Here is a 27,893-nt window from a genome sequence, read left to right on the forward strand (position 1 = left end):
GTAGTTTACTTTAGAAATATGTAAATAAAAATGTACATACAAAAATTAACCCTATTACTTCACCTTATATAATAAGCTTCAGATTCAACAAGCATCCACCATTCTAAATAATGGAGCTCTAATATATAATATTATAATATCAAATAATAACTAATGATTATTTACAACAAATTAATCAATTAAAAGCTTACTTTAGCTGGACAGTAACTTTTTTCTAGAGCTGATCTCTAAATCGATCTCTCTTCCATTAATTTCCTAGTATCACTGTAAAGCTGCTTTGAAACAATCTATATTGTAAAAAGTGCTATATAAATGAAGGTGACGACTAATATGAGAACATTGTATCTTATGTATGTGCCCTCCAACCATTGAACATATGTTGAATATGTGCTTAAATCTGACACTGACATCACAGTAGATACAGTAAATAGTATGTGATTTGTAACATTACAATAAACTTAGAATCTTAATTTTGAGGAGAGATAGGTCTATGTAGTAGACCTAATCATAATGCAAAAAAATAAAAAAAAATGTAAAAATTCTATATACACAGGTATACAACAAAGGATGGTCTGTGTCAATAATTATCTATCCTTATGAAGACAAGACTATATATATATATATATATATATATATATATATATATATATATATATATATATATATATATATATATACACATATATATAAACTCAGGCTCATGATTAAATCACACTGAGGGGTGGAATGAACCAGCACCACCCTTTCATCACTGCTAGACACATGGAATGCGATGAAACACGGTCGTGAGAAACTAGTTTCCTCTCTGTCGTTCTGCGTGTTTTACAGTACAACTTGCTTTTGGTCTAGATTAGAAATGAAACAATCTAATTCAGGGTTTTACTGTCAGATACTTAAAACATGAGCTTGTGGTGTCAAATGAAAAGTGTAAATGTTTTGTTTTGTTTCTTGACAGTTTCAATTATCCACATTCGTGTCTAAAAACTGCATGCTGTTTTTATTTCGGTCACACAGCTGCATGTTGGCAATTTGTTAAAATGCCCAGCTATTCCAGGCAGAGAGTTCAAGGTTACAGAGTTCCCAGACTCTGTGAAATGCTGAAAGGTTTATGATCTGTGAGCTTTATGCCCTATATAATGTTTGACGAGCAAGTCCTATCTGTGATTAATCATAAGTCTCATGTCAATGAAACAACAACAAAATTTTTTTTTTGTTTTTTTTGGGGGGTGAAAGGAGACAGCAGCCTCTAGTGTCTGAAAAATGATGGTGCACCGGGAGTAATGGCCAGATCTCAAAGCCTGAGAACAAAAGGATGAAAATATTGATGAGACAGAATGACAGGAATAACATTTGAAAAATAATGAGTAATTTAACTTCAAGTGGAAGCCTAAAAAGCTGAATATTGAAGATTTACTGCATTTAGTTATTATCAGGGTTATTATAGTAAACTATAAAGACAATAACAACTAATAAAAATGACAAAAGGCACACAAAACAAAAGACATACGATAATTAGTTAAAATGTGTTTACAATTTGGTGCGTTGACTCCTCACGTCAGTAAAAGGACATGTTTTCTTGACAGCAGGGTGTTAATGGCTAAAGAATAAATGGAAAAAGGTCAAGTTACAGGCCTATATGAGTCAGGGTTTTGGCATTCTAATTCTCCCTGGAGACCCCCGGTCTTACCCCTCCACTCTTGCCAGTGAAGCACAGTTTCAGTTTGCCAAGCCATATGGAGCAGCCTGAGGGAATTGCCTCGAGATATAATTGTGGCAGTGCCTCAGCTGTCATCCCTTCACCCCAACACTTTATTTTTTGGCCTGAATGATGTGGACCACAATGCCCTTCATTATCTCAGCACCTACAAACACACACCCATTAGTTGTGGTCTTTATTTTCTATTCTTTCCGTGTTTGCCTATTGTTATTTAAGTCTGCTAGTTTCTTCTTTGTATTTGAATACCTGTTTAACCAGGTTGACATCATCATTTGGTCATTTTTTTAATGGTGGTGTGATGCTCATCTTGTGTCTTCAGGTGGCACTCTTGACTTGAGACACTTAAGGATTAGTTCACTTTAAAATGGAAATTAGCCCATGATTTACTCACCCTCAAGCCATCCTAGGAGTATATGACTTTCTTCTTTCTGACAAACACAATCAGAGTAATATTAATGAATATATTATGACAAATCCAAGCTTTATGGCAGTGGTCCATTGAGTTTGAGACTAAAAAAAGTGCATCCATCTATCATAAACGTTCACTCCACACAGCTCCGGGGGGTTAATAAAGGCATTCTAAAGCGAATCGATCTAGTTTTGTAAGAAAAAATATCCATATTTAAAGCTTTGAAGTAAATATCTAGCCTTCTGTATTGTGCCAAGTTTAACGCCTCTCACAGTTACACTTACACTTACACTATCTGACGTCTATGTTGTGCAAGTTCACTTCTATTTTTTGAATACAGAATACCGCGGCCTGACAAAAGCTTATATAAAGTTTTTTATATGGATATTTTTCTACCACAAATGCATTGCTTCTCTTCAGAAAGCCTTTATTAACTCACTGAAGCCATGTGGCGCATGTTTATGAAGGATGGATTTGCTTTTTTGAGCTTCAACTAATGGACCCCATCACTGGCTTAAAGCTTTGTAGCATCAGGATATTTATTAATATAACAGATTGTGTTAATCAGAAAGTCATATGCATATGGATTGAGGCTGAGTAGCTAAATCATTGGCACATTTTTTTTAACTAACTAATAATCCTTTAAAAAGAAAAATAAGAACTTTTTTTTATAACTGCATTTTTCCATTAGTTATCATAACCCTACTTGTTCTATGCCATATGCAGGTATATGCTCACGTTGTCATGTGATCTTACCACCGGCAGATGTCGTCACTGCACACTTTATCGATAATAAAGCTTTTCCCCAGAATTGGACTTGGACTCCGTTCTTGTTCTTGATTGTGGTATATAAGTAAAAGTGCTTTATTTGGTTAAGAAGAAGAAAAAAAATACTTATAGCCTAACGTACGTACTTATATATTGTTCCGTGCAAATAAAATTATTGGTTGTAATTACAAAGGCTAAAACATGTATCGATTGATTAAAACTAAATATTAAAATCTATATAAAATAACGTGAACAGCCAAAGTTTAAAGACCATAAATTGTACAACAAATAAGTACGCCTGGTACCAATTTACCGAAAACGATTTGTTATTTAAAATATTCCTTCAACCTTAAGACAGGTCGAAAATGACTATCGTACGTTACTTTATAACTAGTGGCAGGCCTGTAAGTTATAAAAAAAATCGCATTTGTTATGAAGAATTCATATTAAGACGGTCTCGCAAACCGTCGTCTCTAGTTCACTCTTTATGCCGTGGCGTGGACCAGTTTCCTCTCCCCATATTTATAACTTCACCATGGAAAATCAAACTACACAACTGACTCCAGATCAGCGCGCGAATCACACACTTACGCGCGCGGCAAAGTCTGAAATGACATCATTCAAGCCAACGCGGATAGTGCTGCCTTTTTAAATGCCTGATCATAATAACAAACATCAGTGCACAAACTATTTTAAGATTTCATGTGTTTTGCATAGTATTTAAAACAAGCAAAGCAAAACGTATGAATTGTGATAAACCATTCGGTGACATTTCCTGCTCTTCTTTTCGGGTTTTCGTTAAGTTGTGTTTTATTTTTCTAAGAGCACTCTGCGATAATGCATTACTTTTACTACGGTGAAGTCGTTCTTCATTAATATTAATTTGGTCACGCTGCTTTTGCTTTGGAAACGATTGTTCAACCCGAACTCCAACCTGTCATGTGTCTAATGAATATTCATGCACCCACTTACTAACGTCTTCTTTAACTGGGGGAACGGCACTGTACGTAGTTAATATTCATGAGCTTGTCCTTCGCCGTAGTAGGATAGGTCATTCGCGGATGTGAGGTCCTCAGGCGCTCAGTGTGCGCCTCCCTTTGTGCCTCTCCACTCAAGATGGCTCCCGTTTTAGAGAAGAAGCTACTGGGCGCAGCCGGGACAGGCGACACTATGGAAAACAGCAACGAGGATGATGAAGGACAAAACCTCTGGTACGGTCGTACCCTCAAACTGTCCAGAAGTGCAGCGGGTTTTGCAAGGAGTCCGTTTATTTGACAGTGTGATGTGCTGCTTTGTCATCAGCCGGGTGCTGCCCAGTTCAGACGCCGGTCCCGGATGAGCCCAAAACACTTCACGTAAACTTACAGCAAAGTCTGGATCAGGCTAGATTAGACCTCTACAGTGGGCTAAATAATAAAGAGAGTCTTTTGAGACGTTAGGACGCAGATTGTCTCGATTTATATGCTCATGTCATGCTCACGGGCTAGCATTTATTTAAACTCAACGGTTTAACGTTAACGTTACTTGATAGTTTTCAAGTCGTTTCTGATGAAGCTTTGCTTGGCTAATTAAATTTAAATGCGGGTGGTGATTGTTTTATGATGAGTGTCAGGAAACTGACAGTTGACTTGCGTTGCTGATGGGATCTAACGGCTGATTGACAGCCATCTCTTGTGTGAGGTTAATTGTGCTAACGGCCCTTTGTGGATGTTTTGGTAACATTATATTACGTAGTTACAGGTGTCTGCAGACGAAATTAAACATTCAACTACTTTATACGTTTTAAAGCCCATGTCTGCTAATGTCATGAATGGCATGTGATCGGTGGTCGTTTGTTTTGTTTTTCAGGTCTTCAATCCTCAGCGAAGTTTCCACACGCTCAAGCTCTAAATTACCCTCTGGGAAAAATATAGTTCTTTTCGGTATGTGACTTTTTTTATTTGTTGAATATTGTTCTCAATCCAAATTCATATTTTATTAAGTGCATTTGTGTTTTGAGTGCAATATCGACATGTAACATTACACTTCTTCATTTGTATACATATTCAACCTTCAGCAAATATCTTTGGATACAATGTATGCAGCTTGTAAAGGGATAGTTCGCCCAAAAATGATAATTCTGTTTTAATTTTTCTCACCCTCACGTTGTTCCACGACTGTATGGCTTACGTCTTCTTCTGCAGAACACAAACTAATATATTTTAAAGAATGCTGGCACTAATCAAACTGTCATTGACTTCCATTTTATGGGACAAAACAAAACCAAACATCAACATATATTGTCATCTGTTCTACATAAGAAAGAAAGTCATAAAGGCTTGGAATGACATGAGTGAGTAAATGACAAAATGTAAATTTTTGGTGAGCTGTCCCTTTAACCATGTCCTACACATAAACCTGAAATAATTCTGTGTCTTAACAGTTTTAGGGTTTTATTTTTCAGTGCACTGATCTGTTACGATTTATGAGTAATATGATTTCTGGTAATGTTTTAGGGGAGGATGGTTCAGGAAAGACTACACTCATGGCAAAACTTCAAGGAGCCGAGCACAGTAAGAAGGGTAGAGGGCTGGAATACTTGTACCTGAGTGTCCAGGATGAAGACAGAGAGGGTAAGTGATTTAGTGTGATTAAGTCAAAGAAGGTGATAAAATAATTTAAATAATTAAGAAAGTAATATTTAAGGAAGCTTTAGCACGTGATTAGTTGTCATAGTTTTGTTTTTAGTCATATCCTGTTTTGTGTTAGGTCCCATTATAAAATGTATTCATATATTGTTTTGTGAACAAATTACATGAGACTAGAATGACATGAAAAATTATATACTAAATATTTTATACTCTTTTGGGTACATTTACTCAGTAGAAAATGCAGTTTATTAAGTTATTATATGTATTCACAATAAACTCTTCCAGATTTAACTCGCTGCAGCGTGTGGATTCTGGATGGAGACCTGTACCATAAAGGCTTGCTGAAGTTTGCAGTGACCGCTGAGTCATTGAAGGACAGTCTAGTTGTGTTTGTGGTGGACATGTCACGGCCTTGGACCATCATGGAGTCGTTGCAGAAGTGGGCGAGTGTGCTGCGTGAACATGTGGACAAACTGAAGATCCCACCTGAGGAAATGAGAGAGATGGAGCAGAGGAGTAAGTGCCGTTTTGCTTTTTTTTTTACTACTGGATGTGGTAGTACCAACACTTTACTGTTTGAAAAAGGTCATTCAGATTCAAGTGTGATTGCGGGTGATAGTGTCTGCGTGAACTCTGCTTTCAGATGTCTTTATTCTAGACATCTTCTACTACTCAAGTAAAGGATGTATGTTCAACTAGAAGCAATTTTGTGCAGTGCCATATCAACTCATATCAGGTAGATATGAATGATGGTACAGCTTAACATTTATGTCAATTTTCAAAAGTACCTTCTCTGGTGAGATTCGTTCCTTGGGTTGATCATTTGTTAATGTTTAAATTCAGTAGCAGACAGTGACGCTGGCTACTACGTTTATAAATTGTTGAAGAGAATTGGCAGTAGAAACAGTTGTCAATGACAGATTGTGCAGAAAGTTGTGGTGCAGTAATATATTCCTTGTAACACAGCAGGTGTGGAGGTTCATGTTTTTGGTTAGTTGTTTTTTTGATAAGGGGCAGAATGAACCCTAAACATTTAATGGATATTTTGCTGTTGTGATTTCACAGAAAGTAATATAGAAATTCACGAGAAGTCATGTGAAGATTAAGAATATAAGGCATCATGTTTAGTCATGAGTTCACTGCAGTTCAAGTTTGGGGTCGGCAAGATTTTTAAAAATGTCTCTTACAAAAGCTGCATTTATTTAATCAAAATACAGTAAAAAAAAAAAAATAACATTTAGTATATTTAAAAAATGTAATTTCAGTCTTTAGTGTATAATTATCCTTGCTGATGCTGATTTGCTTGAAACATTTGTTATGAATATTGAAAACAGTTTTGTAAACTGATATTTCCCCTCAGACCTCTTTGAATAGTAAAAAAAAAAAACAGCATTATGCATTATAAATTATTCACTGTCGCTTTTGATCAAGTTAAAATTAATGTGTCCTTGCAGAATACATGTACCGGTAGTTATTTATTTCAAATTGCACTGACCCCAAACTTCTAAATGGTCATTTTTATCAGGGCTTGAAGGGAATCGTTTGGGTTTTAAAAGTCTAAAACGTCCGACTTACCATGCATTTGATGACTTAAGGTGTTTTGCTTTGACAACATTAGACGGGCAGCGTAGCGTTTGAGAAGTCTGGATGTTATTGTAGTGAGCAGAGAGAGGCAGGGTGCTCAGACATGAAGTGAAAGGCTATTTCTGAGGATGACTCTTTCTGCATGTGCCCTATAAACAGGGCTGTGACAGCAGAATGGGGAAGTGGCTTGGCAATGGTATGGTATTGTTTTTAAGCTTGCATATGAAATGCAAAGCCCAGTGGTTTTACAACAAATTTGAATGTCAGTTTTAATCACTAGCTCTCCATGTCTCAGACAGTGTTGACCACCTTATTGTATGACGTTCATCTTTCTAATATTTTTTAATCATACAAACCAAGCATTCTGTGATTGTTTTCAATGTTTTACTTTTATAGTTAATAAATGAGGTTTTTTGAAACATCGTTCACATCATCCCATATAAAAAAAAAAGATTCAAGCACAAATACTATTCAATCTATTATCTACGCTGATATATGATTCTTTCTCAGTAGTTGCCATTTTTCTATTGGTGACCTATCCACTGTGTTCCTCATTTGCTAATATCTGCTGTCAGAAATAGATTTTAATATGCTACCATTCAAAATAAATCGCAGTTAAAAAAAGCTTTTGAGCACGGACATATTAAATGGACCCAGTGACATGTTACAAAAGATATCTATTTCAAACAGATATTTAGTTTGTTTGAACTGTCTATTCATTAATGAATTCTAATGAAAAAAAATGTTTTAAACTGTAACAATATTTCACACTATTACTGTTTTTACTGTGCTTTTGATCAAATAAATGCAGCTTTGGTAAACATAAGATACTTTTTTCAAAAACATTACAAGATAATTATTATTGACCCCATAGTTTTGAACAAGGTGTATATTATATTTTACAAGTTCACATCCCTCATTTGCCAAATGTTGGTTGTATTGAATTAGTGTCCAAAAACACATTAAGCCTCAAGCTGCTCTTAGGTTTGTAAAATTGACCCACCTAGAAAAAGCACCTTTGCTTCCATAAGCACTGCTGAGATCAACTTAGGAAGCACAAGCCGGGCAGCCTCTGCTCCCTCCTTATATCTGACCGGATTCAGTGATGTCAGCACTCTAGGGGGAAGGACGGTTCAGCCTCTCTTACAAGGCGTTGCATCATGGTCTGCTCAGTCAGACGTTCCTGACATTCGACTCGTTACTCTAAGCAGGGCATGAGCACAGCTCAAAACCACTGTGCTAAAACACAACGTCTCACAGCTCTTAGTCAGCTAACACATTTACTGAACTTTTTTGTAAAATGTAGATGTCTGGATATGCTTTGGAAATACTTTTTTATGTTATTCAAAGGATAAATGTGGCCTTGTAACTGATTTTTACAAAAATAACACTATATTTGGTTACATTTTAGATTTTTAGATGCACTCTGAAGGCTTAATACCTGCAAATGCATGCTAGAAGTGTTTCCCGTCTCTACCCTTGTTTGTGGAAGCTGGTCAAAGTCGACAGTAAAAAGTGATTGTAAACTGGTGCTTCTTTTTATTAAGGTTATTACAGTCATATTGATTTAAAAGTTACAGATTAAAATCTTTACCACAACTTGTGTTGATTGTCTGGTGCAAACAGGATGATCCAGTTAATAACACAATGTTCACCATGTTTTCAGCTTGAGTTTGTTTGTAGAGCTGTGAAGATAACATGAGGCAGTAGAATCAAGGGTTTTATTTAAATATAATTAACATTTCCTAATGGACTCTTTGGCAAAAAAGAAACAAAGTAGTGTATTGGTTCACAACAAATTATCTTGATCTCTGGCTCTTGTGGAAACATGTATTTAAACTCCACCACTTCACTGGGTGTGTGTAATTGAGTGTGATAAAACCAGTTAATAAAGAGATTCATGAGTGATGAATCCAGTTTATATACTACCATTAAAAGTATTGTGTAATATTACCATTTAAAATGAACTTTTCTATTTGCATATCATTCTAAATGATTTATTCCGATGATGGCAAATCTGAATTTTCAGCAGCTCTTACTCCAGTCTTCAGTGTCACATGATGCTTTCATATTATGTTGAAACCGTTTTGCTGCATAATAATTTTTGTGGAAACCATGAGGTCACACTTTTACAGGATTATTTCAATAGAACAGCTTTTATTTGAAATAATAATCTTTTTCGACATTATAAATGTCTTGGCTGTCACTGTGTTGATCATTTGAATATGTTCTTGACTTGCTGAATAAGAGTATTCATTTATTTGTTGAAAGAAATCTGTAACTGTAGTATATGTTAAATCTGCCCTTAAGACTGGCCTGTCTGTTATTCCAGAAGCATGTTGTTCCATTAACAGTACGTTAAAGGAAGTTGTGCAGCTTGCCTGGTTTCTGGGTCATCTGGAGCTGCATTCTTAAGGTTCCTGAGGAAGTTCCTCCCCCTTTCCCTCCCTTACCACCTCCTCAATCTACCACCAATAAAAGACCATTTCAGCCACCTACTTCCGCACATTACCAGACTACCCTGCCCTCTCCGTATACTCCTGTGTATCAGGGTGGCAGTGACTAACATTGATTTTGGTTGCTTTTCCTGTGTTCTGTAATGTAGGGCTCAGACAGGCTCTTGAGAGTGTGCTGTCAGCTCTGTTCATATCTGAGCTGCTCTTCTACAGGCTTCGGCTGCTCAAATGTGTAACAAGTCATGATTCAAGACAGTTTAAGTTACACAACAGATAATGAACTTTTTGGGCCAAAAACCATGCTACAAATCCTTGCATATGCTTAGAAATATTATTATAATTTTTTTTGTGTTATTTTGGTACAGACAGACTGTCTGGTTGAGTCTTATGTAACCAGACTGAATGTACTAAATCTGTAGATGTTCTTTATATTTGTATGGGTTTTTATTAGTTTATTAGTATTTAAGACTGAAAGGGATAGTTCACCCAAAATTACATTTTTGTTTGTTTACTTACCATATTTCTAAATTTCACACATAATTTGTCTATTCGTCGAGTTCACACAATCAATTTCCATACAATACACAAAAAGGTATCGTAAAAATGTAATCCATATAAATCAAGTGATTTAATCCAGTCTTTTGAAGAGACTCGATCACTTTAAAAGTCTATATTAAATCTGTTTATTATCTATTCACATCTAAATATTGATCAACGAGCATACATGGAGCTCATTAAATATAGTAAATATTTAAAACTTGTAAAAACCTCTTTGGTTCTTGCATGTCAAGCATGTTTAAGCTTCCATATTTATAAAGTTATCTGAAATATTCTAACATGCGTCATTTGATGAAGTACTCATACATTTTCAAGAGCAGCAAAATGATTGCATTATTGCTAGTAAGCTAATATTAGCTTGAATGCAGTATCTGTGGAGTTTGCAGGTCCTCTAGAAATGCTTTGTTGTGCCATTTAAAAAAAAAATTGGAAGTATAAATATTTTTTGTTGTCATCATCAAACTAATATATTATTTAAACCCCACTGTCTACTTATTGATATAAAATCTTTTGAAGCCTTTGCTTTTGTAAATGTTGGCATATCTTTTAAGATTGTTGTAAAATATGGTTTAAATGGCAATGTTTTGTAAATAGCAGTGTGTAATGTGATGCTTCTGTTATCGTCAACTGTATGATGTACCTACTGACACGGTTTACTGTAAATATATGTATAAAAGTTTGACCCTACTTGTGTCTTGCTCTTTTTTTTCTGCAGTGGTTAAGGCCTTCCAGGAGTATGTAGAACCAGAGGAAGCCACGCCGAGCTCACCCCAGAGACGAGGGCCAGCAGCTGGGGGAGAAGATGAGAGTGTGCTGCTGCCCCTGGGAGACAACGTCCTCACACACAACCTGGGCATTCCAGTGCTCATAGTTTGCACAAAGGTAGGTGAAAGATTATTGGACCCATCACATTGGCTCCAATAGGTGTTTTATTATCTTAACTAATCACCATAATAAGTGTTTCAAAATGAATCACATTATTGAAGCACACTTTTTAATTAAGTTTTAGGAGTGTTTGTAAAACAATGTAGCAAATTGTAGTGGGGGTGTTTGTGTATAAACATGCAAAGCTGTTTAAAAATGAGTCAATAAGATATGTATGATTTATTTATTTATTTATAAAAAACTGTTTTACTATAAGTATGTTTAATAATTTATAATTATACATACACCAATGTCTTTAAAATACATTTATTTTATGCTAAATGTATTAAAAATCATTCTACCTTCCAATTGTACTTTTGATATACTAAATTGATATACTTAAAGTCTGTTAAACTGGAACAACTAATTTTGTACTAGATGTTATCTGGAAGTAGTGCTGAGGTCCAAAGATATATCCGAATATATTTGATTTTGCTAAACTGGAACTATTGCAAGTATACTTTAGTTACAATTTAAATATCTTGCATATTTGTACACTGATATTAATTATACAGTGATCAAAGTATCCTTAATAATGATATTGAAACATATTTTAGGCTTAATATTAAGAAATGTGCATTGTGCAGTAAAGAAGTGCTCCAAATAAAGTTTAATTATAAAATTTATATCAGTAAGTCTGAAGCGAAACGTCAATAAATATGTTAAAGGTCCCGTTCTTCGCGATTCCATCTTTCAAACTTTAGTTAGTGTGTAATGTTGCTGTTAGAGCATAAATAATACTTGTAAAATTATAAAGCTCAAAGTTCAATGCCAAGCGAGATATTTTATTTAACAGAAGTTCCCTTTCAAAGCCTACAGCGAACGGCCGGTTTGGACTACACCCCTACACTTCCCTGCAGGAATGACGTCACTAGAACCGTTTGTTGACTAACCCTCCGCCCACGAGTTCACGCAAAATAGGGGGCGTTCTCTCCCACGTGGAGAAGAGCGCGCATTCAGCGCTTGCATCTCCCTGTTATGGTAAGAGGCGGGACCTTTCCGGGCAAAGTGCGCTAAGCTGCTGTCCAATCACAACACGGGAAGCGCTGGCCCAATAAGAACTTGTTAAGGAGGGACTTCATAGAACAAGGAAATCAAAAACAGCGGTGTACAGATAAGTAAATTGTATGAAAAATACAGTTTTTTTTTTTTTTCCATGCGAAACATAAACTCGTTATATTGCACACTGTAAACATAATCAAAGCTTTGAAAACACGCGAAAAACGGGACCTTTAAATGCGTTGTAGTACTCTGTGTGTGTATATTACATAAAACTATTTCAAAACTATACAGTAAATAATACAGTTTAAATGTTTTTTATTATAATATATTTAAAAATTATTATTATTATTTTTAATTAATGTAATTTATTCTTGTGATGGCAAAGCAGATTTTTACTCCAGTCTTCAGTGTCACATGATCCTTCAGAAATCATTAATGATGATGATTTTTTTCTGGATTTGATGAATGGGAAGTTAAAAAGAACAACAACTTCTTATTTCGACTGTTCTCTTCAGGGGTCGCCACAGCGAATCATCTGCCTCCATCTGGTCCTATCCTCTGTATCCGCTTCTCTCAGACCGACTACCTTCATGTCCTCCTTCACTACATCCATAAACCTCCTCTTTGGTCTTCCTCTTGACCTCCTGTTTGGCAGCTCTAACCTCAGAATCCTTTTACCAATATATTCACTCTCCCTCCTCTGAACATGTCCAAGCAATCTCAACCTGGCCTCTCTAACTTTGTCTCCAAAACATCTCACATGTGCTGTCCCTCTGATGTACTCATTCCTGATCCTATCCATCCTCGTCACTCCCAAAGAGAACCTCAACATCTTCAGCTCTGCTACCTCTAGCTCTTCCTCCTGTCTTTTCCTCAGTGCAACTGTCTCCAAACCATACAACATTGCTAGTCTCACTACTGTCCTGTACACCTTTCCTTTCATTCTTGCTGGTACTCTTTTATCACACAACAGACCTGATTTTCTCCACCCATTCCAACCTGCCTGCACACACTTCTTCACCTCTTTTCCACACTCTCCATTGCTCTGGACTGTTGACTTTGTTGTACTTAAAATCCTGCAACTTCTTTACCTATTCTCCCTGTAACCTCACATAACCTTGGTTCTCTCTCATTCACACACATGTATTCTGTCTTGCTGCGGCTAACCTTCATTCCTCTTCTCTCCAGAGCAAACCACCACCTCTCTAGACTTTCCTCCACCTGCTCCCTGCTCTCACTACAGATCACAATGTAATCTGCAAACATCATAGTCTGACCTCATCTGTCAGCTTGTCCATCAGCATTGCAAACAAGAAGGGGCTCAAAGCCGATCCTTGATGCAGATTATTTCTTTAAATTTACAAAGACACAATGCAGCTCTTTCTGACCCTCTCTGTACTTCTCCATTAACATTCTCAAAGCAAATAATCCATATGTATTGCTCTTTCTTGGCATGAAACCATACTGCTGCTCACAAATGTCCACTTCTCCCCTTAGCCTTGCTTCCACTACTCTTTCCCACAATTTCATTGTATGTCTCATCAGATTAATACCTCTATAGTTTCCACAACTCTGCACATCTCCCTTGTTCTTAAAAATCGGCACCAAAACACTTCTCCTCCATTCCTCAGGCATCCTCTCACTCTCTAAGACCTTGTTGAACAGCCCAGTTACAAACTCTACTGTCATCTCTCCTAGACACTTCCATACCTCCACTGGTATGTCATCAGGACCAACTGCCTTTCCTCTCTTCATTCTCTTCAAAGCTCTTCTAACTTCACCCTTTCTAATACTTTCTACTTCCTGGTCAACAATATTTGCCTCTACAACTCTTCTCTCCCTATCATTTTCCTCATTCATCAGTTCCTCAAAGTACTCCTTCCATCTTTCCCTCACCTGTCAAAACATTTTCATATCTATCTTTAATCACTCTAACCTGCTGTCCTTTTCATCTCTATCCCTCTGCCTCGCAAAACGATACAGATCCCTCTCACCTTCCTTACTATCTAAGGGTGCGTTCACACTTGTCATGTTTGGTTCGATTAAAACGAACCCTGGTGCGGTTGCTCGGTTAGTGCGGTTCATTTAAACATATGTGAACGCTGCCATCCGAACCCTGGTGCGCACCAAACAAGCGGACCGAGACCGCTAAAAAGATGGGTCTCGGTCCACTTCCAAACGAACTCTGGTGCGGTTCGATTGATATATGAACGCAACACGGACCAAAGACATGTAAACGGACCAAAAACCGGACGTAATGTCACAAGATGCGACGCATAAGGCAGCTGATTTGACGACGCGGAAAGATCGGTGTATCCAAAATGAGTAACTTTAACGTTAGAGGGCAAACGTGGAGCAACGAGGAAGTGCCTAATCAATATTTGGTGAGACGAGCATGTTTCGAAAATGCTAGAAAAAACACACAAAAAGCATACCTGGCTCTTCTCATCTCATCTTATATCTGAGACTCTTCTCAAGTTCCTGTGTTGCCCATTATTAGCAGGTACAGACGACAGAATGGCCGTCTCTGTTCTGCACAACGGAGGAAATCCTGCAGCTGTTTTGAATGTTTGGAACATTTTATGAGCTCTTCATGAGTTCTCTGGTAAAAAATAATGCCATATGTGTTACACGCATAAAATGATCACGTTTAATCCAGCACACAGCGTTGTTTTGAACATTTCATGAGCTCTTCATGAGTTCTCTGGTAAAAAATAATGCCATGTGTGTTACACGCATAAAATGATCGCGTTTAATCCAGCATACAGCGTTGTTTTGAATGTTGTGAACATTTCATGAGCTCTTCATGAGTTCTCTGGTAAAAAATAATGCCATATGTACACACATAAAATGCCCGCGCGTGTAATCCGCACACAGCATTGTTTTGAATGTTCGGTAAACGAGCTCCTACGTCATATAAGCCGACCAATTAGGTTGTGAGCGTCTCCCTGTGCCTTTGGTTTGGTAACTTTAGGTTCGCTGTTAAAAATGCCCGTGTGAACGCTAAGCGGACCAGGACTATTATGTTTGTTTTTTGGTCCGGACCAAACGAACCAAACTAACCGAACCACAAGTGTGAACGCACCCTAACATTGCATACATGTCCTCATACGCTTTCTGTTTGGCCTTTGCCACCTCTATCTTAACCTCACGCTGCATCACCATACATTCCTGTCTACTTTCCTCTGTACTCTTACTGTCGCACTTCTTTCTAGCTAACTTGTTTAGCGGTTGTTGTTAACCCGGGACCCAACTGATCTGGTATGGAAGTCATAGATTCGCATAATGAATTTGGCAAAAAATTTACGTCGGATGCCCTTACTGACACAACCCTCTCTATTTATTCGGGCTTAGGACCGGCACAAAAGTGACGACCTGTGGCTAGATTGGGAAGTTCAAAAGGACAGCATTTATTTAAAATTGAAATATTTTGTGAAATTATAAACTTATAATTATAAAAGTCAAGAAAATGGAAAAAAAAAATCTTACTGACCCCAATGAATGATAAAGTATGTCCTATGTATATAAATAGGAGTTTGTAAGTATACAGTGTTGGAAATTTGAGCAGCTATTTTGAGTTGTTTTGCTCTGTGTTAAGGGAATTTTGTTTCTGATGCATCACTGAATGTCTTCAAATGGAAGAAAAGCTCTCTTTATGGAGTCCCAGTAGCCCGCAGGTCCAGAGCTGCAGACTCGCCATGCCCCCCTCACATGCTCTCTTGGATCAGGACATAGCCTCCCTCCAGCCCTGGGTGCATGAAAGACAACCTGTTTTTAAATGAGGTGGTTTAGGTCTGAGAGGAAAAAAATGTACACTCTTTGTTCTTTTCAACTTAAAGAGGCAAAGTGCTCAAACAGCCTCACCCTCGGATAGAGGAGAATAGAGCCTGATTGAATTTCAGAATGCAGTTCTTTCCAGTTTACTTGAAAGCACAAATTTTGTCTTATCGATATCCATTAGTATCATTGTTACAGATCTGCGAAAACAGCAGCAGTTCACTGGCCTACAACACCTTTAAAGGGCGAGTTCACTCAAACAAAAATTGTTCCAAACCTTTGACATTCTTTCTTTTGTGAACACAAAAGAAAATATTTAAGAATGCTGAGGTCAAAACATCACTGGATGCTGTTGACATTCATTGGATGGTGAAAAAAAAGGTTTTAAAATGATCTTTTTCAAGATATCAGGAGTAGGTTTATCTTACTCCATTTCAAAATTGCATTGCATCGTTTCCGCATTTGTAAAAAAAAGATATCAAAGTGTTGTACACAGGATATGTTTATTATTAAGTGAGAGAGTATGTCCTGTGGTTTAGTAGACGGTCAGCGGTGTCTGTGACATGCAGAGATGAGTTTGCATTTGCAGTGATGGTCATGGCAGCCTCTGGATTTTTTAGCAGCCTAGTTGGCTCCTCCTCTTCCTGCCAAAAACGATTATTGCTGGCAATCGGCCACAACCTGAGTCATTATGGCTGCTGCATTGAAATGAGTCCCATTATGCATGTGTGTGCTTGTCTGCTGTTTTTAGGATGGTGTGTCTGTCTTTTAAAAACAAACAGTATATAGAGGTTCAATCAATTTAAAGGGATGGTTCACTCAAATATGGCAATTTTCACTCTTGTGTTCTTTCACGCTAAAGACATACTGCATCTAAGACAGGTTTTTGTTATGATTATCTGTCTCTGTCTTTTAGTGTGATGCTGTAAGTGTACTGGAGAAGGAGCACGACTACAAGGAGGAGCATTTTGACTTCATTCAGTCACACATCAGGCGGTTCTGTCTACAGTGTATCCTACACACTCAATTTTTTAATATTTATGCATTTGTAATATTACCCTTTCCCTTTACAGTACACTGTAACAATAATCCTTTTACATTTACTGCCAAAAATTGGCAACTGTTGTTGCCAGAAATTCATCGTAATATTTCAGGTATTACAGGTTGGCATATTGATCGTACATTTTCCAAAAAGTTTCAATGTCAATATACCAATCTACTTCAAGTACCAAAGTCTATGGCTGGGCAGTATGTCAGGTTTATACAATATATCGATATTTTATGAGCAATATGGAAGGCAATCAAAAAGTGAAACTTGTATATTATATTAATTCATTACACACAGATATATTTCAGAAATGTATTTATTTTAATTTTGATGATTCTAACTGACAATTAAGGCAACTCTTTTTTGCCTTATCGCTCAACCCTACTGAAATATGGTCTTTACGTTAAAATGTAACAATAACCACCATAATAATACAGGTGGTAACTGATAGCTACATGTGTTCAATAGTAATTTATTCACAAACAGAAAAGTAACCGTAACGCAGTAAAGAAAATGTTCTTTACTGATAAAAATGAGAAGAAACAATATTGTATACATGAAATATGTAGTGTATAATTCAGGGACTTCTGGGATGTCCTTTCATTCTTTTCCAATGTAAATTATACAGCAATTTATTGTTTTTTGTTTAGTTTTTTTCTTTCAGTTTTTCACCATACATGGTGAGGTAACGGAGTTAACCGATTAGTTTTAATTTTTCTGTAAAAATTGCAAACCTTTTTTTAGTGTACTCCTTAATCAAGTCTCACAGATGGAGCTGGCTTGATTTACACTTCGGTCAAAGAGGAGAAGAACATGGACCTTCTCTACAAATACATGGTGCACAAAATATACGACTTCCAGTTTACAACGCCTGCCTTAGTGGTGGAGAAAGACACTGTGTTCATGTGAGATCTCTAAAATCCCCTAAAAACCTTGCATTTATCTTTTTATTATCTTATTAAGGCAAGAAAACCATGTCTAATTCAATTTGGTGCAAGTCCGTCAAACTTGTTCCTTTTAAAACATTTTTATATCTGCATAGTCCATCTGGATGGGACAATGACAAGAAAATTGCCATCCTGCATGAAAACTTCACAACAGTTCGACCTGAAGACCCCTTTGAGGACTTTATAACAAAACCTCCTGTACGAAAGGTGAGAAGAGAGAAAACCTAGGAATGAGAATTTCACCATAATCGGGTACTGTGTGTGTAAAATTAGCTTTTTTTGTTGTCTCTAAAGTTGGTGCATGACAAGGAAATCAGTGCAGAAGATGAGCAGGTCTTCCTCATGAAACAGCAGGTATGATAACTGACTTCAGTTTTAGGATTAGGCTTCTTTCACTCTTAAGTTACACATTAGAAAGACAGCCAAAATGTACCCCCACCAATCAAGTGATCTCTTCTCTGACGTTGACTTGCATCTCTCACAGAACTCTCCAGCTGTCCCTCATTAGATACAGTGAAATCCATTTGACCTGTTTATTTTCCAGAGTTGTCTGACCAATCAGGAGCTGGTGAAGCCTCTTCAGTGTTTTTATTGGCTGACCCAGGGTCGGCTTTGCAGCATACTGTTTACTTGCACAATATTTGGTTATTTTAAAATAATAATTGATTCCTAATGGACATTACGTTTTGGCACATTCTGGATGTTCACTGTGAGCCTTGCCTTGCCCTGAGCAGTTCCATGTGGTTTAATCAATTGTGAACAGTGTTTATGTGAGGGGCTTTTATTGAGAATGGTCTTTAACACAATATTAGGCTGCATATAAACACTGTCACCGCTATTAAGCGGCTGCTTTTGATTTCACCCAGTACATTCGTTTCTTTGTCTTTGAAATGAAAGATCACTTTGTGCAACATGGAATACAAACAGTGTTGTGTATCAGCTAGATAACTTTAGTTGTATAATACAATCTTGAGTACATTTATTCAAACAAAAAAGTTTTGATCAATTTAACACTTGCTGAATATGCAAGTACTAGTTTCTTTTAAAAAAATTATTGTGCTTACCCAAAATGTTTGAATTGTAGCATAAGTATTTCAAAAGAAAGATTTAAGCTTTTTATCAAGGTTTTACATAGCAGTATTTCAGCTCTCATCTCTTCTCTTACTTAATTACAGTCGTTGTTATCCAAGCAGCCGGCCACACCCACAAGAGGAACAGTAAGTGTGACTTCAGACCACAAACTAGTCTCTATTATGCTGTTTTGAGGATTTTGTGTGATAATATTTTGACACTTGTGCTTTGTAATTTTACATAAGCCACTGAATCCTTTCGCTTTGTTTGAATTGCATTTTAGATTCATCTTTAGTGATAATTTAGTGTAATGAGAAATATAAATCTGCTGAATTGATTCCTGACACTACTTCTTTTTTTCTTTTTTTCTTTTTTTTTATGTGTATAGGAGTCTCCTGCCCGGACTACATCTGGTTCACCCCGGCCAACAGGCCGAACAGGGCCCACAAATGTGGCTAGTGTCTCACCCATGACCTCGGTGAAAAAACCAGACCCCAACATGAAAGGTAAGATATCTTGCCTTGAAAGATTACATGTACCATTTAGTGCAGAACGTAAATGAAAGCTTTGTGATCCCATGTCTCTCTGTTCATCAGGGCGGCACAACACATGATTGTGCAGTCAAGCAAAAACTGTTTTTGTGAGAGTCTAAATATGAGCACTTTGTTCTCTTTCTCTCTCTCCCACACTCATCTCATTTTGCTGGTTCATCCCTCTGCCTCTGTCTTGCAGTGTTCTTCTAACCTCTTTAAAACACTGCCCTCCTGAGGAGACCGTTGGTATAATTCCATAAACAATATATTCCTGCTGGTTTCAGTTGGGGTGGGAAAAATTAAATTTTCCCATCATTAAGCTCAGCTGGACAACATCACACACCAGCAGGAATAGATTCAGTCCCTTTAATTAAATCAAATTTAATTAAATCTTAAACCTTACTGCCCTGTATGGTATCAGGTATCATATTTCACATTTTTCAGTTGATAGCCAGCTTGTGATCATTCATTGTAGTTAGTCTCATTGAAACCAAAACATACCCCTTTCAGTATTATAATGGTCGTAATTCTAATTCTGGATGTGGTTTTCAATAGGCTCAGTGAAAATGAATGTCAGTTGGGCCTCCCCATTGTCTCTTGAGTTCATGATATTTAATTTGTGTGTGTTTATAGGAGCAGCAGCAAATGAGGGAGTACTGGCCAACTTCTTCAACAGTCTGCTAAGTAAAAAGACGGGTGCTCCGGGCAGTCCTGGGACACCAGGAGCAGGAGCGGCTGTACAAGGTTCTGCCAAGAAAACAGGTAAATTCTTCCTTTGCCAGCCTCAAGTCTAAGAACCGGTGAATCTCACAAAGTACTGCCATGTATGGGTCATATCTTACCCCAAAATAATAATAAAAAGTGTATAATCGATTACCATTTTTATCGGATTAATAACGATTTTGTTGTGTGATTTATTCGCACACTTAACGTGACATTAAGCATCCAGCATTTATCTTTTTTAACACATTCATTTTGTCATAATTTGTTATATCCAGCAAAGTAAACAATCAGAGTGAAGGGGGTTTCTCACAAAGCTGTATTTTTTGCAAGCTTCAAGGACCCAAAAGGACACTAAATAGCCAAATATAAGAAGTCCATATAATTATATGATAAATGAATGCACACCCATGAAACAACAAACAGCTTGTTTTCATTTTAGACGAATCGAGCTGCAATACTGAACATGACCACATGATGCCAAAAAACAATAAATCAACAACCCTGACTTGACTGCATAAACCTACCATTACTAAACCCAACAACATACACATGACAAATCAAACATTATCCTTCTCAAGTCTGTGTGGAACCAGCACGTTTCTATAAATAAATGCAGCGTGCAATCCGTGATCGAGAGCGCAAATACACGGTTTGTTGTTTGTGCATCAATTTATACCTCTCATGCTCTTTCTGCTCTTTCTTATGTATTTTCAAGCAAAAGAGCACACTGGAATGAATAATTCACTAAAAATGTCTCTATTCTCTCTTATATCTCTGTGGTAATCAGCCTGGCCTTTATTACATCAGTGCTATTTTAGACTGATTGTTTGAATGAATTGGATTACTGATCACTAAAAACTTTCCTAGATTTAAAGCCTTAAAATGACCTAATCACAAACAGAGAAGTAGAAATTCAGGTTTACAGGTGCTGTAGATGTGATAAACTTCTGACTTTTAAGATCATTTAAAGGGGTCATAAATTGAGAAATCAACTTCTGAAAACTTCCTTAGTCAAAGAAACGCTGGCTCAGCAAACGATCGATCTGCGAATGTGCTTTACCTGTGACATCAGAGTTCAGTAAAAAGCCTCCTAACCAAAGAAGACGAACCCCTAATTCTGTAGCCCCACCCAGTTCGTGCCTGGCATGTTAGATAAATAACAGGCCTACGTGGAGCTAAACCGGATCAAAATTCCAAGCAATAAAGGTTATGGATGGATGACTGCAGGAAAGTCTGCACAGGGAGTGGAAGGCTAGTTACCTAACTCACTAGTCTCATAAAAGGGACACCCTAATCTCACTACGAAAACGAATAAAGAAAAACAACCCGATTGCCCTCCGAGAGGCGGGGTGGAAGATGGGCAAAAATGGACGGATTTCCCGGAAACGACTGGAACGGACACGGACAAAGGTTCTAGGATCATGAGAAGATGCAGGTGTGGGTGGGAAAAAGTGACCACCTTCAGAGGGTTGCGGATCCACCAGGGAAGGAAGAAGTGTGAAGAGGGGGGCCAACAGCAACATTGCACTGCAACCACAGGTCAGACAAGAGGAACCCAAGGCCAGGTCGCAAACCACAGTGCCGAGGGATCCACCGTTGCTGTTGAAAGGCAGGTGGAGGACACAGGAGGGCCCGCGATGGATGCCAATGCCTCTGAGAGTGGCACTGATGAAGACACACACAGAACACAAAGCAACCCCAACAACCGCAAGCAAAGCCATAGGACAGAGAGGAGAGAACCCGGAAGGAGACAGATGGTGAAATGGCCAAAAGCCAACGAAGGCGCAGTCTGGCAGAAGCTGGACAGGGACCTCAGCCTTATCCTGGAGCACTCATTGCGTGGCCAAGTGGAAACCAAGCTGAACCGTATCGGAGACATCCTGTATGATGAATGCATAGGCATCTTCGGAGCAACTGCTGGAAAGCGGAGAGCTTGTCCAGTGCAGAAGGGGAGGAGGGAGAGGGAGATCGAGCAGTTGGTGAAGAGGCGGCGCCAACTCCGAAAACAGTGGAGGAAGGCAAGCAGAGAGGAGAAGGAGGGCCTGAAACCACTGTGGGACGAGGTGAGAAAAGAGCTTGCCGGCCTACGGAGGGCAGAGCGCATCCGCAAGCGCAGAAGGCGGAAGGAGAAAGAGAGGAGTAACTTCTTTAAAGATCCCTTCAAGCATGCCAGACAGCTGCTAGAGGATAAGAGAAGCGGAAAGCTTGAGATCACCAAATCTGAGCTGGAGAGCTACATAAAGGAGCAGTACAGTGACCCAGCGAAGTCAACTCCGCTGGGATCCCCTGGGTATGTCCCTCGCCCAGCTCCTCCAACCTCCCTCTTTGATGCTGCCCTCCCCAAACTCAGCGAGGTAACAGAGGTGGTCCGGAAGGCAAGATCAGCCTCAGCCCCAGGCCCGAACGGGATACCATACAAGCTTTACAAGTACTGCCCAGGGGTCTTGAGACACCTCTGGAATCTGCTGAGAGTGGCCTGGAAAAACCAAGTTATCCCATCAGAGTGGCAGAGAGCTGTCACAGTTTTCATTCCAAAGGAGCAGAACTCCAGAACGATCGGCCAGTTTAGGAGTATCGCCCTCCTGAATGTCGAAGGGAAGATTTTCTTCTCCATCCTGGCCAAGAGGTTGAACAGCTACCTCACAGGAAATGGGTACATCGATACCAGCTGCCAGAAGGCAGGTCTGCCAGGCTTCCCAGGGTGCGTGGAACACTCTGCAGTAATATGGGAGCAGATCCAAAGGGCGAAAAGAGAGAGAGGTGACCTGCACGTAGTGTGGCTTGACCTTGCTAACGCATATGGGTCAGTCCCTCACCAACTCATCGAGTTCGCCTTGGACTTCTTCCATGTCCCAATCGGTATAAGAGCCTTGGTGGCCAAGTACTTTGGAGACCTCCAGATGTGCTGCACCCACCAGGACTTCACAACAGGCTGGCAACAGCTGGAAGTAGGCATTGCCATGGGATGCTCAATCTCGCCCATCTTGTTCGTCACAGCCTTCGAGATCATCCTCATAGGGGCTAGGAAGATGGTCGGAGGAGTGAGACTGCCATCAGGAATAAGACTACCAGCAGTTAGAGGTTACATGGATGATATCACCACCATGCTCCGGACAGCAGCATGTACAACAAGACTGCTGAAGAGGATCGACGAGCTTGTGGGCTGGGCGAGGATGAAGATCAAACCACCCAAGTCACGCAGTTTGTCGATCAGGAAGGGAGTCAGAAATGACGACACCATCTTTGTCGCAGGTGGTGAGAATATCCCACTGCTGGCAGATCAACCGGTTCGTAGCCTGGGTCGTACCTATACAGCAGAGCTCTCAGACAGGCAGATGGGGGAGACAGTGAGGAAGCAGCTCGCAGATGGCCTGTTCAAGATCAACCAAAGCCAACTCCCCGGAAAGTACAAAGTTTGGTGTTACCAGACAATACTGTACCAAAGGGTGATGTGGCCACTGAAGATGAGCGAAATCCCCTCGTCAGTGGTAAACAAGATGGACGGGCTGGCAAACTCGTTTATCAGGAAGTGGCTGGGACTACCAAGATGCTTCTCGGAGGTAGGCCTCTTCGGGAGGAACACGCTACAGCTACCACTTCGATCCATCATCGTGGGATACAAGCAAGAGAAGGCTCGGCTGGTGCTGGAGCTGAGGGAAACCACTGACCAGCTGGTGAGAGCAGCGGGCACCCAGATAAGAACGGGAAGAAAGTGGAAAGCCCAAGAAGAGGTCGATGTGGCAATCGGCAGGTTGAAGCACCGCGAGGTGGTCGGCAGAGTCCAGGAGGGCCGGGCAGGCCTTGGGAGGGGCGATTTTCCCTTGTTCTGGTCAAAGGCTTCCAAAGAAGACCGAAAAGCCATGGTGGTGGCGGAAGTGGCAAAAGCAGAGCACGAACGCCTTAACATCAAAGCGGTGTCCCAGGGCCAACAAGGACGTTGGACGGCATGGGAAGGTCTCATTGACAGGTCCATGTCATGGTCCGACCTATGGAAGATCCCCCAAGCTAGGCTCAGCTTCCTGATCAGAGCAACTTATGACTCCTTGCCTTGTCCCCGAAACCTCCACCAATGGTTTGGTGCCGAAGAGACCTGTTCCCTTTGTAACACCAGCAACACAAGTCTCCAGCACATTCTGTCGGGCTGCACAACAGCATTGTCCCAAGGCAGCTACAGGTGGCGACATGACCAAGTACTGAAGAAGCTGGCAGAGGTGGTAGAGTTTATGCAGAAAGGAGGCAAACAGCAGACCTTCCGCTCATGGACGACATTCCATCCAGTTCGCGAGGGCTGGAGAGAGTGTCAGACCCTCCCGCCAGAGAGATATAGCAAGGCTCCTCTCACCGGGATGTGAGTGGACCATGAGGGTCGACTTGGGAAAGCAGCTCCAGTTCCCCAGGGAGATAGTGGAAACATCCCTGCGGCCAGACCTCGTCATGTGGTCAGAAGCTTGCAAGACCGTCTTCCTGGTGGAACTCACTGTACCATGGGAGGGAGGTGTGGAGGCTGCGTATGAACGGAAGCGAGCCAAGTACTCGGATCTGGCGACAGAGTGCAGGGAGGCGGGCTGGAAAGCCATTATCTGCCCTGTGGAAGTGGGGTGTAGGGGCTTTTGTAGGTTCCTCATCCGCTCGCCTACTCCGCGACATGGGATGCACAGGAACGAGACATCGGAAAGCCAGGAAAGAGTTGGCAGAGGAGGCGGAGAAAGGCAGCTTTTGGCTGTGGCTAAGGAGGAAGGAGAAGGTTTGGGGGGCAAACACCTAGGGCATCAGCAGGGGGTGGCAGGGAGAGATCCCTGCCATCGCTCCGCCACCACGAGACGTACTGGGGTTAAAGGAGCGAAACGTCGATGAGTGGTGGTCCCCAGCTGATGACCCGTTCAGGCTCACGGAAGTGTTCAGTGTGGTGTCACGGCACACCAGTTCAAAAGGCACTGGAGGAGGTGCGTCAGGCAGTGATGTCCAGCAGGAAAACCATCACCTGTATCTTGATATGGCATGTTTCAAATAAAATAAAAAGTAAAATAGCCTATTAATTGTTCCTTTTAATACTTTTGAATGTCAAAAACCATGCGAAAGTTGACCATTGTGTGTGTGTGTGTGTACATGTGTGTGTAATATATATATATATATATATATATATATATATATATATATAATATATATATATATAATGTCTCAATTTAATTGCATTACTGTACATATTAGTAATGAGAGAAATATTATTTTAAATATCTTTTTTTAAGTAGTGAGAATTTGGGAAGATGTGTAAATGCACACAATTGTTAGTACTGGTTTCAGGTTTTTTTATGCAAAACATCACATTTTTCTGAATTACATGGATCATCAAGCCATTCGTCTGAATTATCAAGTCATTTGTCTGACTTACATGGAATTGGTATGCACCATCTCAAGATACTACTGACAAAAAGTTATCAAAATTAGTTTAATTATTGCATAGCGATTGGTTGATATATTTGTGAGTGTTGCCCATAGTGACTTGTAGGCCTTTTTTTGAATGCAATGTCTCAAAAACTGGGTATAGATGGAAAACAGGACATTCTGTGGATGTTTTGATTTTTTTTCCCCTTTTGATTTTGGGTTGAATTATGACTTGTACAATCCTTTGTGAGGTTCACCTGATCACCTTCTGTCATAATGTTCTTTTGTTCCCACTGGACAACTGTTTTTGTGGAGTTTTACCCTTAGAGCCAGAGAGAGTAAGCAGAAGGAAAGGGCTGAAAAGCCTGTTTGAGTGATGCCACCATGGATGGTGATATCTCATACTAACTGGTTTTCATACTTCGAATGATTCATACCGACGGCACTTTTTATTTATGATGTTTTGTTACAGTGGTTTACATGAAGTTCTAATACATTAACACTTTTCTGTTCTTTACCTGGCGTTATGGCCCCAGCATGTAATTAAGTAGTGCTTTTATTAAGAACCCCCAATTTTTTTTTTTTTTTTCCTTTTCATGTCTTTCCCAATAAGTTTGCATTTGTGTAGCTGCTGCTCAGCATGCTCCTTTTGAACACATACCAGCATGCAGCACTCATCCACATCCACCGAACTGGTTCCCACATAACCAACCTGTGTTATTTATCTATACAAAAACAGAAACTACAGGAGATTACTCTGTTTTTTTCTTTCTCTCTTTTTTCCAAGGGCAGAAGCCGGGTTTGACTGACGTCCAGGCAGAACTGGACCGAATGTCTCGTAAACCCGACTCAATGGTAACGGCCAACGACACCCCAGCGACAGAGAACGAGGCATGAGCGCGTCGGCAGCATTGTCCACTCTGGAAATTAACATGTAATGACAAAGGAGAAAAAAAATGCTATTCATGACCAAAATTCCCCCCACCTTGTGTTTCAATCAGCAAACCGATCGAAAGTGTTGGGATTCTGTCAGATGTACAGGCTCTGATGTTGTGGGGGAAAGAGAGGTAGATTTTTGAAAAGATGCAACTGCTTTTCTTTGTTTTCATTTCCAGACCCCTTTCTATGTTTGTTTGTTCATTTGTGGCGATAAAATTTTTGGTGTGGCGCGGCAGGTCAGGTAATGGGTGCTCTCTCCTTAAGGAGGCTGTCAAACCTCTAAAGTGTGGGGCCTTGCTTAGCTTGGGACACCTTTAACTGCACCCATTCCCCTCCTCCTGACAAGAGCAGATACGCACTTCTGCATTCAACGAGCAGTCGCTTTGTGTTGTAATCTGCTACAACTACTGCTAAAAGCCTAAACATATTCATCGAAAACAAGAAGTACTTGCAAAAAGAATATAGTGTGTACAAATATAGTTGCATTTATGCTGATGTATTTATAAAGAAGAAAGCAAAGCAAGCTTTTATTTCCTCTGTGTTTTATCAGTGAGACGTTAAGCTTCACTTAACATGGTTAGCATCACTGATGTCATGACACTAATGACAAACCCATTGGCCTTCAGCATACAGGAATGGCAGACATTGCCACACCGCCGCTTTGAATTATGTAAATACGCGCTAAATATTTGCTATACGAGCTTTGATTTGATTTTGTATTAAATTGAATTATTTTAACAATTTATGGACTCTTTCAGATGAAACGAGCATTGATGGGTATCAGGCTAAGCATTTTCTTTTGGCTATGGTTGTTTTTTGGAGGAGAGGGGCAGGGCAGCATCTTTCCTAGTATAACTCCCAAGTGCCTGTGTCATAGTGGAGGTGCTTGTCTCCAAAAGTGGAATTGCACTGTAGCATCAACAGTCAATAGTTCAATCTTTTTTTATCCAGCTTCATGTAATTTATTTTTGTTTTTTTTTTGTCTGTGGTCCATTGATTTTTTTTGTGCTAAAATTACACACTTCTTACTCCATTTGCCTAGATTCAATTTTGCTGCCATAGGGAGCTTGCCTTTCAATTTATGAATGTCAGTGTCCACATAAAACATGTTTAGCATCTTGGCGGGACATCTCGTCGTCATCCCCCCCCCCAACCACCCCCCCCCCCCCCCCCCCCCCCCCCGTTCTCAAATTTGAAATTGTGGCTTAAACCACTAGCACCATTCTCATGTGGCCAAGTGACAGACTGTACATCGTGTCTTTTTTCAGTCCTTACAAATGAGATATCATATGTATAGCTTGAGGACTGATTCCTGTTAAACATTCCCGGTATCTGCGCAGTGTAGGCGTCTCTGTAGGCGACGCATGTTTGTGTGTCCTGCCTCAGTGCCCACTGGAAGTGACGACTTTGCCTTCAGTGTAGCAT

At 39.6% G+C, this 27,893-nt stretch overlaps 1 protein-coding gene and 1 long non-coding RNA gene across 4 annotated transcripts; one reads left to right on the forward strand and one right to left on the reverse strand.

Annotated features, from left to right (window-relative positions):
- Positions 1 to 1,213: 1,213 nt before the first annotated feature.
- Positions 1,214 to 3,394, reverse strand: LOC137084082 (uncharacterized). Of its 2 annotated transcripts, XR_010906695.1 has the most exons (5): positions 2,883 to 3,394; positions 1,964 to 2,058; positions 1,688 to 1,862; positions 1,532 to 1,597; positions 1,214 to 1,298 (listed from the first exon to the last, which is right to left on the reverse strand). It is a non-coding gene; the product is annotated as an uncharacterized lncRNA (long non-coding RNA). The 2 variants fall into 2 exon arrangements; XR_010906694.1 differs by lacking the exon at positions 2,883 to 3,394 and having other exon boundaries at positions 1,964 to 2,249.
- Positions 3,395 to 3,947: 553 nt separating this feature from the next.
- Positions 3,948 to 27,622, forward strand: dync1li2 (dynein, cytoplasmic 1, light intermediate chain 2). Of its 2 annotated transcripts, none has more exons than XM_067437840.1 (13): positions 3,948 to 4,105; positions 4,743 to 4,816; positions 5,390 to 5,506; positions 5,810 to 6,040; positions 10,838 to 11,004; positions 16,742 to 16,835; positions 17,643 to 17,778; positions 17,916 to 18,027; positions 18,115 to 18,174; positions 18,996 to 19,037; positions 19,280 to 19,397; positions 20,058 to 20,186; positions 26,317 to 27,622. In XM_067437840.1, exons 1-13 carry the CDS (start codon positions 4,011 to 4,013, stop codon positions 26,424 to 26,426), a joined length of 1,485 nt encoding a protein of 494 aa, XP_067293941.1. In that variant the 5' UTR covers positions 3,948 to 4,010; the 3' UTR covers positions 26,427 to 27,622. The 2 variants fall into 2 exon arrangements, with proteins under 2 accessions (XP_067293941.1, XP_067293949.1); XM_067437848.1 differs by having other exon boundaries at positions 26,322 to 27,622.
- The last annotated feature ends 271 nt before the right edge of the window (positions 27,623 to 27,893 follow it).

The sequence above is a fragment of the Pseudorasbora parva genome, chromosome 1, assembly GCF_024679245.1.
Source record: "Pseudorasbora parva isolate DD20220531a chromosome 1, ASM2467924v1, whole genome shotgun sequence".
Lineage (NCBI taxonomy): Eukaryota > Metazoa > Chordata > Actinopteri > Cypriniformes > Gobionidae > Pseudorasbora > Pseudorasbora parva.

What these genes read in the sequence shown, in the direction of transcription:
- dync1li2 (XM_067437840.1), top strand. Translation starts at nt 4,011, where the DNA reads ATGGCTCCCGTTTTAGAGAAGAAGCTACTGGGCGCAGCCGGGACAGGC. An exon ending in TGCTCATAGTTTGCACAAAG is followed by an intron (nt 11,005 to 16,741) that starts GTAGGTGAAAGA and finishes TCTGTCTTTTAG; the next exon opens with TGTGATGCTGTAAGTGTACT. An exon ending in CAGGCGGTTCTGTCTACAGT is followed by an intron (nt 16,836 to 17,642) that starts GTATCCTACACA and finishes CAAGTCTCACAG; the next exon opens with ATGGAGCTGGCTTGATTTAC.